The sequence below is a fragment of the Chiloscyllium punctatum genome, chromosome 42, assembly GCF_047496795.1.
Source record: "Chiloscyllium punctatum isolate Juve2018m chromosome 42, sChiPun1.3, whole genome shotgun sequence".
Lineage (NCBI taxonomy): Eukaryota > Metazoa > Chordata > Chondrichthyes > Orectolobiformes > Hemiscylliidae > Chiloscyllium > Chiloscyllium punctatum.
In genome coordinates this window covers 53012968-53029376 of record NC_092780.1, presented here as the reverse complement: position 1 = coordinate 53029376, position 16409 = coordinate 53012968, and the positions used below count along the sequence as shown (strand labels likewise).

General features: G+C 46.2%; 1 protein-coding gene across 1 annotated transcript in view; it reads left to right on the top strand.

Moving 5' to 3' along the window:
• Positions 1–3688, top strand: part of LOC140465564 (uncharacterized) — a 148540-nt gene extending 144852 nt beyond the window's left edge. The window contains exon 5 of the mRNA XM_072561106.1: positions 3505–3688. Coding sequence (XP_072417207.1) covers positions 3505–3688 — 184 coding nt within the window. The remainder of the gene's footprint in view (positions 1–3504) is intronic.
• Positions 3689–16409: the final 12721 nt, after the last annotated feature.

Below are 16409 nucleotides of genomic sequence, written 5' to 3'. Positions count from 1 at the left end.
GGGTGGGGCAGTTTCTCCTGATGTGCCCCACCTCGCGGCACAGGTGGCACCGCACGCCGTCCACCGTCCAGAAGGCGCGGTAGGCCGCGCCCTCGTGGAGGAGGGTAAACGAGCCCTCCGTGACCTCCTCCCGGGCCAGGCAAATGAACACCTGGCGTCGGAAGGAGTAGATGTGCCGGAGGGCGGGGTCCTTGAGACCGAGCAGGAGCGGCTGGATCCCTGACCGGATCTCCCCCAAGGTGGTGAGGTGGGGGAGAAGGAGCTCGCTGGCAATAAAGGGCGGGACGTTGGAGATCACGACCCTCTGGGCCGTGACCTCCAGAGGGTCCACGGGCAAATGTGTCCCGCCCACAGCGAGCCCCCTCTCCACGGCCAGGTGGACCGCCTGCTCGGTCTTTAGGAAAAATACGGCCTTCCCGTACATCCGGGCCGCAGCGACTATGGCCAGTGGGCCGACCACACTAGCCATGGCCTTGCTGCAGGCCTCGATGCTCATGTTCGGGTGGGGATAGGCCTTGACCCCCAGGCGTTTTGTTAGGTGCCTGAAGGGGGTGTGGTTTGCAGCCGGGGCTGGGCCAGCCGAGCCTAAGGCAGCGGCTACCCCGGCGTAGGTACGGCTGGGCCCCGCGACCTTCGGGCTCGCCATCCTCTGCTGCCGGTGGTGAAGTCGGTCCTCTGGCAGCAGCAGTGGTGGAGATCGCTGGGAGAGCCCCAAGCAGCGACGGCGGAGACCTGCCTCAAGTGACAACAGCGGTGGAGGCAGGCCTCAGGCGAGTCCCAGGTAGGCCCTCGGTCGCAGCGGTGTGGGGCAGACCTGTTGGGGAGGGTCCCCAAGGCAAGTCCCAGGCAGCCCCAAAATCGAGTCCCAGGCAGCAGATGTAGAGGCAGGCCTCAGGCAACAGCAGTGGTGGAAGGCAGGCCTCCGGCAAGTCCCAGGCAGTTCCTCCAGTCACAGCAGTGGGGGGCAGGCCTGTTGGGGAGGGTCCCCAAGGAAAGTCCCAGGCAGCCCCAAAACCGAGCCCAAGGCAGCAGTGGTGGAGGTGGGCCTCAGGCAACAGCAGCAGCAGTGGTGGTGGTGGAGGTCCTGGGGAGGGGCCCCAAGGCGAGTCCCAGGCAGCGGTGGTGGAAGGCAGGCCTCAGACAACAGCAGCAGCAGTGGTGGTGGTGGAGGTCCTGGGGAGGGGCCCCAAGGCGAGTCCCAGGCAGCAAAGGCAGAGGCAGGCCTCGGGCAGCAGCAGCAGTGGAGGCAGGCCTCTCCTCAGGTAACAGCAGCAACAGTAGTGGTGGAAGTCCTGGGGAGGGGCCCCAGGCAGCAGCAGGGAGGCAGGCCCCAAGCAGCAACAAGAACAGTCCTTGCACAGTCACAAAATGATCCAATCTCCAAAGGGAAGGAAACACTCAAGTGGCCAGTCACAACTGCAGGGTGTCAGTGGACACCCGCGTGCTCCTTCTCCAAGGACACCCGGGCTCTAACGTAACCCCGGAAGAGGGGCAGGCAGTCGGCCCTAACGACCCCCTCCACGGCCCGCTGCCTGGACCTGTTGATGGCCAGTTTGGCCAGGCCCAGGAGCAGACCCACGAGGAGGTCTTCAAAATCTCCTGGTTATTTTTTTTTTTTTTTTTTTTTTCTTTTCTTTCTTTTTAGCACCCATGGTGTGTGTGTGCAGGTGTGAGACACAGTGAAAGACACAAAGTGCACAAATCTTTATTCAATTTCCACCACCAGGAAGATATGAAAAACACCCGAGTGGCCAGTGACAAGCACTGCCCTTCAAACCACAGGGCAATGCTGTGTGATCAAAACAGCGAAGGGGAGGGTAGGGATCAAATCAAAATAGAGTTGGAGGGAGAAATGATGCACTCCACTCCCTGCGGCGCCCACCTCTCCCTGAACGACTCCAGGGTGTCGGTGGACACCGCGTGCTCCTTCTCCAAGGACACCCGGGCTCTAACGTAACCCCGGAAGAGGGGCAGGCAGTCGGCCCTAACGACCCCCTCCACGGCCCGCTGCCTGGACCTGTTGATGGCCAGTTTGGCCAGGCCCAGGAGCAGACCCACGAGGAGGTCTTCAAAATCTCCTGGTTATTTTTTTTTTTTTTTTTTTTTTTTTTTTTTTTTTTTTTTTTTCCACTCATTCTTCTTTTTTTTTTTGTTTTCTTTTTTTTTTCTCTTTTTTTTTCTCTTTTTTTTTTTTCTTTTTTTTAAATTTAACCCCCACACTACCGCCTAAGTGCGGTAGTGCTTATTTTTTTCCCCAGCACCCATGGTGTGTGTGTGCAGGTGTGAGACACAGTGAAAAGACACAAAGTGCACAAATCTTTATTCAATTTCCACCACCAGGAAGATAGAAAAAACACCCGAGTGGCCAGTGACAAGCACTGCCCTTCAAACCACAGGGCAATGCTGTGTGAGCAAAACAGTGAAGGGGAGGGTAGGGATCAAATCAAAATAGAGTTGGAGGGAGAAATGATGCACTCCACTCCCTGCGGCGCCCACCTCTCCCTGAACGACTCCAGGGTGTCGGTGGACACCGCGTGCTCCTTCTCCAAGGACACCCGGGCTCTAACGTAACCCCGGAAGAGGGGCAGGCAGTCGGCCCTAACGACCCCCTCCACGGCCCGCTGCCTGGACCTGTTGATGGCCAGTTTGGCCAGGCCCAGGAGCAGACCCACGAGGAGGTCTTCAAAATCTCCTGGTTATAATTGTTAACCAGAGCCTCCTGATTGGGGTTTTCAAGCCCAGGCCAATCAAGGATCTTGTAGCAAACGCATCCCCTCCCCACTGGCCCGGGGCTGTGGGTCAGCTCCTCTTGTACCTTTTTCCTGTGACGTGTCCACCCCAGCTCCGGTCCCTCTGATGCAGACTCTGACACAGCCTGTACCGGACTGTAGTTCCTCTCCCTGTATCTGGAGCATCTCGAGAGTTTCCTCCTCCTTCCAGCGGTAATGGTATCGAGGCTGCATCCATCTTGGCCCCTGAGGTTTCCTCGACACCAGCCAGAGGGGAGAGCCCATGGTTTCTGACAGGCCTTCTGGTTGTTGACAGGGGCCTAGTATGTTTTGCTCCTGCCCTGTTTGTGAGGGAACAGCTTTCAGGTGACCCACGTGTTGGTTCAGGACTGCCTCACTTTCCCCAAACTTTGTAAGTCACGGACCTGACCTCACGTCGACCTCACCTCGTACCCATACAGAGCCGTTTCCAGGGTTCTGGCACCAAACGTCATCCCCTCAATGAAATGGTCTCCCTCGCTTTGAGGAGGCATGTGGCTGGCATTGGTGATCCTGCTGCTGTTTCACCCCAACAACCCTCCCCCAGTTTGGGGAAATATCAGGTTTAACCTGGTGCAGTGTCTGCTCCCCATCACCAACTCTGCTGGAACTATCCTGTTGTTGTGTCTGGGCTGGGCCCAGAATCGATCAGGAACCAGGACTGTTTGGTATCGAGTGATGCTGTAGGCTGCTGCTTTAAGTCTGCCTTCTACATTTGGAACTGTCTTTCCACCAGACCATTGGATGATGGTTGGCATGGAGCTGTCCTTATGAGGAAAATGGCATTTTCCCACAGAATGTTAGAATTTCCTGATGTCAATGATACTCCACGGTCTATGACTGATACTTCCCGGACTCTGTGTATCGTGAGCAATGCTTACAGCTTCTCCATCATTCTCATCACGGAGTTCGCTGAATAAACATTCTGCGCGTCCAACCACTTAATTCCTGGTCATTGTCAATGCCCGTTGTGCCCATGGAAGGACCTTCATAGTCAATGTGTAACCAAGCCATTCCCACAAATGTGGGAGCTCAGCTGGTGGTAATTTTTATCCTTGTTGGCCCTCTGGGCACTGCCCACCAATACAGCTGTGTTAGCATCCAATCCCAGCCACCAGACAAAATTCCTTGTTTGTATCTTCATCTTGGAAACCCCTGGATGACCCTGGTGGGGTTCAGTCAGTATCTGGTGATGACCTTTACTCGGACAATCCCGCTTGCTCCACATAGTAATCTGCCGTCCTCGACGGTGATCTGGTCTTGCTGGGATCGGAAAGGTTTCAATCCTGGTTGTGATGGCCCTTCTCCTTCCCCCATTCCCACCAGCTGTTTGTTTCACCAGGACAGGATCGTTGTGCCCACAGTCGGATATTGTCAGGAGTAACCGCAAGGGTGTCCAGGATGTTTTATACCAGAACGGACCCTTCCATGGGAACTGGGAGACCATTTACCCAAACAGTGTTTTTAATGCCATCTGATTTGGATGTTGCTAAGCCATTGGATTGTCCCAACCCACGTGGAGGGGGGCTTTGCGAGGTGGGCACTCTCCTGGGTACCAGCTTACAAGTTTGTTACTCAGGTGAGACCTTGTGGGATCCTTTGCTGTCTTGAGTCCACACACCAGCAGCAACTACAATGGCTGTCTGAGACAGATCCTGAAGGACTCTTCAGCCAATGGCCGAGGCTGGGCTTTTTTGTGAGGTCCTGCTGAGGGCTGGCCTTAGGGCCCTCTGTTCAGGACATGCCCAACTTGAGGCGGATTGACTACACTCAAATGGTGCTGCCCAAGCTCAGTCAGACAGGTGAGAGTGTCCCCTTCCATTGGGATGGCCCGACAGCTCCCATGATGCACTTGCTGCAGTTTCTAATGACAAAGCCAGGTGTAGTAGCTGTTTGAAGTCCAGTTGGGCTTCAGCCGGTAGATCCTTCTGTGTGGTTATGTCATTAATCCCACATCCCCACGTACTGACTAACAATGGGAAAGCTGGCTCCGCCCCCTTGTCTCCCATGTCTCCCATGCATCAGAACGTTCTCTCAGCATCTCCTTCAGTATTAACCCAAAACCACATGCCTCTGCCAGTCGCCTCAACCTCATCAAAAATCTCGACAATTCCCTGGGTCTCCAACAGCTGAAGAAAACTAATGGCATCTTAGGAGTAGAAATAGTTTGTGGTCGTAATATTCCTTAAACAACTGTCAATTCTCGGAAGGTTCTGGTATCTGGTGCCTCTGGGAACATTTAAACCCCTTGTGACTGAAAATGCTGTGGGTCTGCAAGCATTCTGAAGGATTGTTCATTGCTTTTCACCTGCCCCAGTGTCAGTTGCCCAGAACAAATATTGCATGCTTTGTGCATGCTGGGCCCAGTCTTCGACAGCAGGATCTCCCCTACCTATGGACATTGTTATGTTTTAATTCTTTCAAACCGGATACATGTCTGACCTGGTTCCTTTGTTGCTGACCTGCTGCCTCTATGTTTCTGAAATCCATTTGTAGCCACTCGAGAGCCTGTTTACCATCTTCACAATCTCTTCACACCCCCACCTGACAGCACTGCAAACACCTCACTCGCCCCACCTACCAACTACCATTGGGGGGGAACGACCATTACCCCCACAGTCTCTGGCCCAGTCATCTGCCTCACCGGTTATTCAAAATAATTCAAAAAGGCTTCGACGTCTTTATTGTTGAATTTTGGTAATTTGGAAATAATAGCTTGTCTGCTAATCCTGAAAGTTTCTCTTTATTTCCATCTTTCTAAACTTCCTCAGCAAATTTGGGGAGTTTGTTCAAACCCAGAACATTTTTCGCAACGTTAAAAGCCATTTCCCCCACCTTTTGATGTGACCAACCACAAGTAACAAAAATAACCGTATATTTCCACCGAAGATTTATTTTAAGGTCTTGGACAGTAATCCCCAAGTCTGTTTAAATCGATCCAAATCCATTCCGATCTGGGACCTGAGCTCCCAGACCCTGTCACCATGTCCCCCTTGATTTACTTGGACAGAGTACACTGGCTGTGACCAGCCAGCTCCGAGTCAGGTTCCTGAACTGAGGAGATTCTCAATCCCCGGGTAATCCTGGTCAGCCAGGGCTTCCTGATTTGGCCCAGATTAACATCCCTCATCAAGGAGCTCATAGTCCACCAGATCCACCTGGTCCCAATCACTCTGGGGTGGGGCAGTCACTGTGACTGTCACCCACACAGCTTCCAGGGGGGATCCCTGGGTACAGAGGGGTGCTGCCAACTTCCTCACGACCACGACAGTCGCGGGCCAAGTCTTAAATTCAGCTGCATGGGGTAGGTCCAGAGGAAGGGGGTGGGTGGAGGCAGGTGAGGTCTATCAGGGGCTTTGTGGTATATTTTTGCCCCTTCTCCCATTCCTGCCCCTTCTCCCATTCCTGCCCCTTCTCCCATTCCTGCCAGTTGGAAGGGTGAGCAGTGGGAAGTCTGGACCACACTTACACTGACTTTCCTGGATGGCTGTTGTCCTCCAGTCCCTCCCTCCTACAGCGATCAATTTGTGGATGACCCACAATTCCACAGACCCCTCCCTACCCCTCCCCCCCCCCCCCCCCCCTCCCCCCTTGAGGTAATGCGAGACAAAGCTGTGGACCCAGCTTCTGCCTTTGTGGGTTAGTGTGGTGTGGGTCATATCCCTGAAATCACAGACATATTGGACACAGTCTCCAGGCAAAGCTGCTGGAGTGTTCGCCTGGTTGGCTGCATTAGTCTAGTGCCTCGATGGGGTCTGCCTCATCTTGCCCGATGTCAGGGAGGACCTCAGTTCCTGGTGTCAAGGGTCTCCCTCCTGAGTTGCTGGTTCTCAGGGTGGGTCTGAATGGCCTGCTGGCCTGAGGCATGTGACCCTCAGTGTCCAATCAGTGCCTGGAGATAGATTTCATCAAATAACAGACATGGGTCTTTCCTTCTGGGTACATGGGTCAGGGGGTGGGTGCTGGGGGCATAGTCACCCTGGGGAAAGATGGTGGGGCTCCCTGTCTGTGGGGCAGAGGTGGATCAGGTGAGGCTGGGTCAGTGTTGAACCTCTCACTTATCTCCATGGGGAGGTAGAACCCCAAAGGTGCCCGTTTAGCCCGTTCTGGGCTGAGACTGGTTTCTCCTGGGGCCTGGATTTGTTCCTGGGACTTTGTTCCGTGTTCGGGTCAGATGTGTATCGCTCCATGTTACAGACTTGGAGGAGACCGGTACAGTCCCTTGGAGCTGACTGTAATGTTGTTTCAATCTGTCAATGTAGAGTAAGGCTGTCTCCTGGTCCCCAGTGACCCTCCCCTCACTAGAATAAACATTTCCAAATGGTGGCTGGAACTGTTCCACATGGATCAATCTTTCCTGTCACTTTCAGTCTTGTTGCTTTGTTGAAGAGCTTGAGCCTGTCATTCTGCTCTGTTCTAGAGTGGAGTTGATTTTGGGAATGCCTGGATCCCATGCTGCCTTCCCCTGGGGAGTCTGTCCCAGCTGCAGGCAGCAGCAATCACTGGGATAAGCTTTATAGCTTTTTTCCCCACTTCCCAATGGGCTTCTCCCCACAGCTCCTGGACCAGGGAACCTTCACCCAACGCCAGGCTGGCTCCCTGGCACATGCTGCCCCTTTGGGCCATTTCACACAGATATTGCTTCAGGGTGTCCTGCTGTTTGTGCCATTGGGATCCCTTGTCATTTTAACAGGTTTATGTCGTCCTTTAATCAATCCGGTTAAAAGGAAAATGAGGATCCGGTGTAGTCCCCCGGCCCGTGCTTTGCCTGTCCCAGTTTAAGGCTCCATGGGTGGTCAGTGCCAGTGTTTCTCATGTTCAGTTTATACCCTGGCCTTCACGTGGGGCAGCTGCTCCCTTCAAGACCAGCTCAGGCTGAACGTGCAAGATACCGGCAAGGAAGGCAGTTCAGGTTAAAAGGACGTAAAGGGTCACTTTGTACTGAAGCCAAAATGTTATCTGGAACAGGGGTGGTCTCGAAGACCCTGTGGACACCTTAACCAATGTACACAGTATTAACTTCCCCAGGCACCATGGGGTGTGCTCGGAAGGGGCTACACTGCACCAGTCTACAGGCAGGGAACCTGGTCACAACTTTATTTGAACAAAGGTTTAGAGTTCACCTTCAGACTGTTAACTATTTATTTTGAACGATCTGATTCTTTAGAAACTGAAGCTCCTTCCCAGATACTGGGAGCTGGTCTGTCGAGTGTTTGTTCCTCAGGAAGGGCTGAATTGCCCTTTCACACTTCCTCATGTGTTCTGATGCCTCTAGTTGGCAATTGTCTGGGTTTTAGGATCTTGCAATGACTTGTCCCTGAGGCAGAATTGTCTCTTGTCCTGGTTCACGTATTCCCAGCATGCTTTGTATTTTGGCCAGTTTTGATGCCCTGTTTATTCCGGTTGCTGTGCCTGTATTTCCATCCTCCCTTCCTGATGGGAAGGCTCCCTTCCAGCATCTGCAGTCTTTTTAATCTCTCGCCAAGTTTGTTCCAATGTAAGGTCTCTTCAAAGAATGCCCACTTTGAACAAGTTCTCTTCCAAGAAGGGTTACCCCTGAAATGTTGACTCCTCTTCCTCTCTCCACTATCCACTTTCCCCTCCACCCCCCCCTGCTCCCACCGCTGCTGCCTGACTTGCTGTGTTCTTCCAACCTCCTGGCTATCTGTTTTATTTCACTTGAGCAGTTAAAGGCTGCTACAATGGCAGTATCCCATAAACACATCCTTTTGCAAAGGCAGTTGAGTCATACAGTTCTTACACCACTGTTAGGAACCAGACCAAACCCCCCCAACCCCACAATATCCATTATGAAGACACACGGGACCCCAACTACTTCTTCTCACTTTTGAAGGAAAGTGCCAGGCACTGCATTCTGGATGCAATTCAACTGGCCAACCTGCCAGACTTAAAGCAAAACAAACTTTATTCATTCTCCATCGATCAAATGTCACAAAAGAAACCAGAAAGTGGAATAAATAATTCCATTGGAAATATTAATGCTATAATTTAATAAACAGTAACTGTTCCAACGTAGTAACACAAACACACCCTTGGTCAAGGCAAATTCAGTAAGAGATGATCACATATACAATTCTCCAGTCCTGGAGGAAAGCAAATTTGGGAGATTTAAGGTGAACTGCAGCTTCCAAGCCCAGCTTCAAGACCCTAGCAACAACTGCTACTGAGGAACTGAACTTAACAATCCTGGCTGTGGGGGAGCTTGACCCCACCCATTCAGGCTGCTTCTATTGTTCCAAACTTTGTAAAACCAACCAAGACCTCAAGTTGTTTATTGAATTGGATTCAAATTGACACCTTGGCACTTCTGTCTTAAAATCTAACCCAAAATAAGGATAAAATACATATCTTAAAACCGTAATATTTTCACACCTCCCTCTTTTTTTCTTAAAAACAATACTCAACTCCTCCATCGACCACAATGAATTCACACTGACTCTAAACGTGCAGGCATTCACCATTACAGACCATTCTGTCAGTTTTCTCCTGGTACTGAACACCTCCATCTCCCTCAAAGCTGTGACAATGCATCGACATTTACATTCCCCCATCCGACCATGTGTATAATTTTCAAACTGACTGCAATAATAAGCTCCATCCAAACAGTCTGGAACTTTTACCCTTAAATTATTCCTAAAACATTAAATGATTATGATCAGTGTGTATACAATTATTTCTAACACCTTACTGACAATATAAATGTTGAAATGTTGCAACACCAACTCTAAGCTCAAGGTCTCCCCTATCATGGAATATTTCTTTTGATTGCATATTTTTCCAGAAAATTGAAGAATCAGTCTTTCTAACTTATTGTCATCTTGCAAGAATACAGCGCTGACACCCAAATCCCTCTCATAGATAGCCACCTTCAATGGCTTTGTATAATTCAGTGTGCCTAACAATGAGGCAGTAGTTAACAGTTTTCAGGAGGTCAAATGCCTTCTGTCAGTCTTCCATCCACTGAAAGTTTAAGTACTTCAAGTCCATCAATGAAGGAACCAGAAGACTAAAATTCTGTACGAGTTTCTGATGGAAATCAGACAGTCGCAGGAACCATGGTACATCTCTCTTTGGAATGGCAAACCCCCCAAAACCTTTGTTTTCACATCCCATGGGCTGTGTGTGTGTGTTCGATCACATGGCCCAGGAATGTGACTTGTGCTTTTGTGAATTCACTCTTCGCTGGGTTTATCACCAAGCCTGCTGTCCGAAGGCGATACAATAATTCTGATCGATGCTTCAAATGTTTTCTTCCATATGTAACTAAGGAATGATGAATATCACAGTTAGTGGTAATTTCAAAATAGTTAGTCTTTGACATGGGGCTGGCACATTTTTCATAACAAATGGCATGGCTAAATTGGCACAGTCCATTTGGTGTCATGAAAGCTCTCTCAGATAAAGATACCTGTGAGTATGCTATAAATTCCAAATTTGTCTTGAAGGTGAGACAAAGAATTTATATTTCAGAATTCCAAATATAGAATAGGATATGAATCAGATTTTGTTACTGCATTGGATTTGTGATAGTCCATACATAATCATTGGGTACCATCTGGTTTCGACACCATTACTATGAGTAAGTTCCATTTGCCAAAACCCATTTTGACTCTATTGTCTTTGAGCATGTGTTCAAATAGCTTTTCAATCTGAACCAACTTTAGTGGATTAAGTCTAAAGATGTGGCTTAACTGGAACAGTATTTCCTGTATCCATATCAGGCGTAATTAGATTATGTCCCAGTTTATTCCCATGTGGTTTTACTAACTTTCAGGCCATTTAGGTTTCCACTGGAAGGTAACTTGATTTAACCCCATTATTGAGAACTTCCACATTGTCCAATTTAATGATGAGGAATGTCCAATTCAGTCTCTGAACTTGGCTCGTCACTGTGTTGGGAGCAGCATCACATTCTCTTTATTTACCTTCCCTGTCAAAATACCTTTTTGAGTATATTCACATGGTACAGGGTTCTTTCAATCTGGCATCCTTAAATCATTTACCTCGCTCAATTTCCTCTTGGATTTGATAAAGAACACTAAACCTTGTCTTTAAAGGTTCACCTCCCACTGGCAGGAAAACAAACACCTCACCTTCACCTGCAAAATAAGGATTCTTTTATTTCTTGTTTGTTTCCTGTTTAATTTTCCATTACTGTAGGTGCTGGGTGCATGCAGCCTCCTCCCAATCCAGGCATTACGGCCCTCCATGTGTGACGAATGACTGTTTCTGGCTGTCCTGAGGGAAACATTCCAATGTCCCATTCAAGTCGAACTTCAGGTGTGTATTACAGGGTCTGCTGCTGTCAGGGGTGTTTGGAAAATGTCAGTGGGCAGCTGCAGCCTGGTCTGGATTCTGTGTGATGTTTATTGGCATCATGTTAGTCAAGCTGCCTTTGCTTTCCCAGCATGCATTAGTTTATGGCCACTTTGTTGAATTTCATCAGAACTCAATTATTTTGGGAACCTCTCCTGCCACAGACCCTCCTCTTGATCCTGAACGAAAGTTCATACCAAAAATAGAAGACCAATCTCTGTCCGGTGGGTCTACAACCATTCAGACTCTAATAAAGCACAATATATACATAACCAACTGGAGTGTTACAGATGGCATGAGAAAGGTACATGGAACTCATATCAGAAACTGGAATAAATAAGGTATCGGAAACATGAGCAAATACAAAACAAGAGGGAAACTACAATGGCCACACGTTATAAAGTCATTAATAATAAAAGAAAATCAAACCGTATTCGTACACAAGGGTGGCTAAGATTCACTCGCCTGATCAAACAACAAATGAAATGGCAAAGCCAAACAAGTTCTGAAATCAAACCAATTTCTAACAAAATGTTTCAGAACTGGAAACTTGAAAGTGAAGAAACGTTATGAAACCGGGGAATACTTTATACATTGGAGAATGGAAAATGGGAATATCGAGCAAATGTTTTAAATCTCAAAATTCGCTCAGAAAACAAATATTACGGAACATTGTGCATACAATGTAACGAAGACTGATTTAATTGGGTCTAATCAAATATCGACAAGGTTTCAATAGGCTGGGGGAGACCGGAAGTGGACGGAGGTCTCCAAATTCAGTTTGACAGTTTGTTCTTCCACTGGGTAAATGTAACAGTGAGGACTGGTGATGTACACTGGGCTCACCAGAGTCAGTAACACACACGGTTATCACTGTCAGGAAGGCAGACACAGGGATGGATTTGTATGTTGGAGCCCCAGTCCCAGAAATCCTCCCACCAAGTCATTACTCGAGTCTCCTTTACCTGTTCGTTGGTATCATGGGCCTGCTGTATCGCCTTGGTGATGGTTCTATGGGCTGTGTCCAACTGGGCTTGAATCTGCTGTGACTCCTCCGGCAGGGGCAGGAGACCGGGATTATACTTCACTGGGTATTGCTCCACCGTTTGCTGGAGTTTCTCAATCCCATGGAATTTCACCCTGTCCCTTTTGTGTCTATTTATCAGCTGAGTTTGGCCTATTCTGGCAGGGATGTGGGGCCTAATACAGAGGGTGGTGATGGTGCTGACATTGCATTGGGTTGTCCCATAGTGATAAGGGCTAGGGGAGGTTGGGGCAGTATTCCCCCCTCCCCTGTAGGCTCCCCCCCAGTTATGTTGGTGTCCAGATTGCGAACCTTTCTGGGGCAATTCAGGCTGATGTTTGTCTTGAAGCCACGCAGCGTGTGAGAGTTTGAATAAATTAGGTACAGGCCTGTTATTACAGGATTAGTTTGGTGATATTTGTCCAAAGTGGTGCCTATGAACCTCCTGTTCTTCTCTACTGCGTACTGTGTAGGATGTTGTCATCTCCGATCCATAGATCCTCATGAATCATGCCTGTGTTTACTGCCTCAGACACCTTTAGTCTAATTCTGTCGTGTGTCATTATTGGGAATCCTAACACCATCCCTAATGCTTTCCCAGGAGTCCCTTTACAGTCTCCGTTGAGCCAGACTCTGGTCAGTTGCCTCAGTTGGCAGTCTGATCATTTGGAGTGTTTCTTTCCCTTAAATAATGATTCAATCTGTTCATTGCTGCTCCAGGATGGACCCTGTCCCTGTCTATCCCCCACTGTCCATGTTTGCTGCACAGGGTCCAGTTCTGTTCCATGCTGTCACCTTCCAATTCCCCTCATCATCTGGTTTCTCGTTTGGGAATCTCCTTCCAGCCCGGCTAATTTCATACACTCACCATGTGAATGGATCGTGTCCTTTCCGAGTTTTATCGTCGCTTGTTGATGTAGGTGTACCCCTATCGAGCTAACCACAGCCAGATGATCTTCAGGGAATAGGTTAAAGTAATGTGGACCAGAATATCAACAAGGCGAGGGATGAGTTGGATTTTTCAACCATTTGATTACGTTACCACTCCTCATCTGTCGTGTGTCGTGTGCACTTTAATTCTTAACACCACAATTACCCACCACCTATTACTATGTGACTTAAAATGCTTTAATTTTTATTAATAAAACATTAAAATTTTAAGATACTAGTTAAAATCAATTCTAATTAAAATTAACCTAAAACCTTATTTAAAAACACAAAATTAAAAAGTTATTAAATTTTGTCAACTAGAGAATCCTAAGAGTCCATAAAAATCCCTAAAAGCTCAAGAGTCAAAGATAAAACAAGGTTTGCAAAGTTCTGAGCAAAAAATTTCTCGATTCCGAGGTCTGTCTTTAGTTCATTGTTCTTTTCGAACCACTTTCCTCGGGATCTCGTCACAAAACCATAAAAGGATATTTTTGTTCCTTTTGTAAAGTCCATTATTTCCTTTTCCAGATGTTTTATACTTGTTTTTCTTCTTTTCCCAGGCCTGTTCGAGTGAGTTAATTTGTAGGTCTGTTCTAATTGTTACATCGACCACGATAATCTGATTTTCCTTTTTAAAAATCAAGTCCGGTATCCATAATTTCCCGGTATTATTTTTAATACAGGGTTCCTCGTATATTATCCATCCTTTTTTCTTAATAAACTTTGTTAGTTCTTCCATTACTCTATTGTGTCTTTTTATCCTCCTATTTTTAACAAAGGGACAGCATCCTGAGATATGCGCAATTGTTTCAGAATTATCATTACATCCCTGACAACTCTTAATATTAAATGGCCTTCCATATGTTAGCGACGCTAGTGTTGGATGTAGGTTTGTTTGTAATAAAATCAAATTTATTACTTTGGACGTCTTCATGTGTTGTATTTTTGTCAACCGTTATTAGAGATATTATCATCCTTAAAATAATGGGTACAGGCCCCTTGACAGGGCAAGGCCGTCCATCTCTGAAGTTCCATCGATCTCTAGTTAGTATAGTTCTTATTGCTCAATTCTTTTCCGTCATTCTCTTCCTCGATAATATCAGATTCTCCCAATTGCCGATTTATATTCGGATTCCAGATATTTTCTAATACTTTCAATTAACTGAGCTTGTGCATTTTTGTGGCTCTACTACCACTCTCGAATGAAAACGAGGCATGTAAGATTTCCTCGGATTTGTATAGCGTCTCGTATTTCCTCAAAATCGCAATTCGAATAAATATTGACAATCTCTTCAACGCAAGGCCGCCATCACGGAACTCTGTATATAATAGCCCATCCATGATGGATTGTGGGAGATGTAATATTTCCTTAATTGCATTTTTAATTGTTATCCAGTTTAAGATAGTTTAATGATACCTCTGATAAAATTAGATGATATAATCTAGGGATAAAATAGATTTTTAAAAGTTCCAATTTCTGAACAGGTTTTAAAAAGGATCGTTTAAGATTTTCCATCCATATACCTAGTTGGTTTTCCAAATCCAATTGGCCTGCACCAATCCATGGGTCTATCTTTGCTCCTGAATATTTATCAGTATTTCCCTCGTTAAACTTCCAATTTGTCTTGTCATTATATATACACCTTTTGTTTTTCTTATATTTACCTCCATCCCTGTACTATTACAAAATTTCTCAACCAGTTTTAAATTGTATGCCATTCCATCGTAAGATTGGCTAATTAAAGCGATATCATCGGCAAACGCTAGAGTTGCACAATGGTAGCTCTCTTTATCTTGACCTAAAAACAATCCTCTTTTTCTTTCTTCGATAGTGCTTATAAGGGGGTCCATAACTATATTAAAGAGAATTGGTGATAACACATCACCCTGTTTGACCCCTCTTAAAATTTTAATCTTCTCAGTTTTACAATTAAAACCTACAATCTGAGTAAAATTATTTTCATGCAAATTTGTAATTAATTTAATAAATGTTGGGGGCAGCTGCAGCCTTTTAAGGGCACTTATAATTAATTATGTGTCCTACAGTATCAAAGGCTTTCACCAGATCTACGAATATCACTGCTAAATCAATTTTATTCTTCTTGGCTCCATTTTGATATTCTCCAGGATTTTAATATTTTCTTCACACCCTGCCACACCTGCCATAAAACCATTTTTGCCTTTTATTTAAATTTATAACTCTACTTAACTCTACAAAAATTATAGCCAATAGATTAAGTAAACAGCCTAAGCATAATTGGACCTATAGTGATTGGTCTCCAGTTATTAATATCTTTTAATCCATCCTCCTCACTTACTTTGGGAATCAGCACTGTTGGACTTATCTTCACTTTATCCGGGATTTTACCTGTTTTTACCCAAATGGTATATATTCTAGGACTTTATCATATTATCTTTGTTAAATATTCTAATGATTTCTTTCAGTGTCATCCGATCTGGTCCCACCGCGGTTTTAACGTCCAGCGCCTTCACTGCCTGATTTAAGTCTCCTACCGTTGTAGGACCAGTCAGTATGTCACATATTGATCCCTCAATCTGACCTTTGTATTTAGCAAAACCTCTTAGATTACTTTTATCGTTGGAATTAGATAGTCTCTCTTTAAAATATTCCTCTAATTCCTCCTCGCTAAGCAGGCATTCACACTTAGCCGGAGCCCCCATCAGGGTTCGAGCTAAATATTGCCTTTTAGTTTTATATAAAACCTGTACTTCTTTGAACTTTCCTTTCTGTTCCTACTGTATCTTCTCTTAGTGTTATTTACCTTCTTATTACATTCTTGTCTACTATCCTTCTGCTTGGTACCTACTTGGTTTTCATGTTTCAATTTCTTGAACTTTTTATTCTCAAATTTACTGACTATCATATCCACAATACTATCGTAGTCCTTCATTATACCTTTACTCTTACTTATTTTATCCTCTATGATCTCTACTAATTCTGTTGGTGACCTATCTTTATATCCTACACTCCCATTAATATTATGATTACCTTGATGATTATGCTCACCAGCTCCTATCTCTATTACAGTATCTATAATCTCTCATTATTATTATTACAAAGGACCACTTCCTGACTTATGCCCGCAACTTTATCACAACTTTTACTATGTTTATTTAACAATCTCCTTTTATCAGAAATCTGTTTTGCTGTTTTAGTTTCCAATTTTTCCACAATGAGTTTATTGATATTTTTACAACCTCAATTCCAATTCTAATTGTAATATTTTAATTTCAGAATTAGACCATATACCTCTTTTACCTTTTTCTCCTCCTTTTTCCGAGTTCTCTTTATTGTCGTTTTTCCTTTTATCGTTTCTCAAGTTGGGATG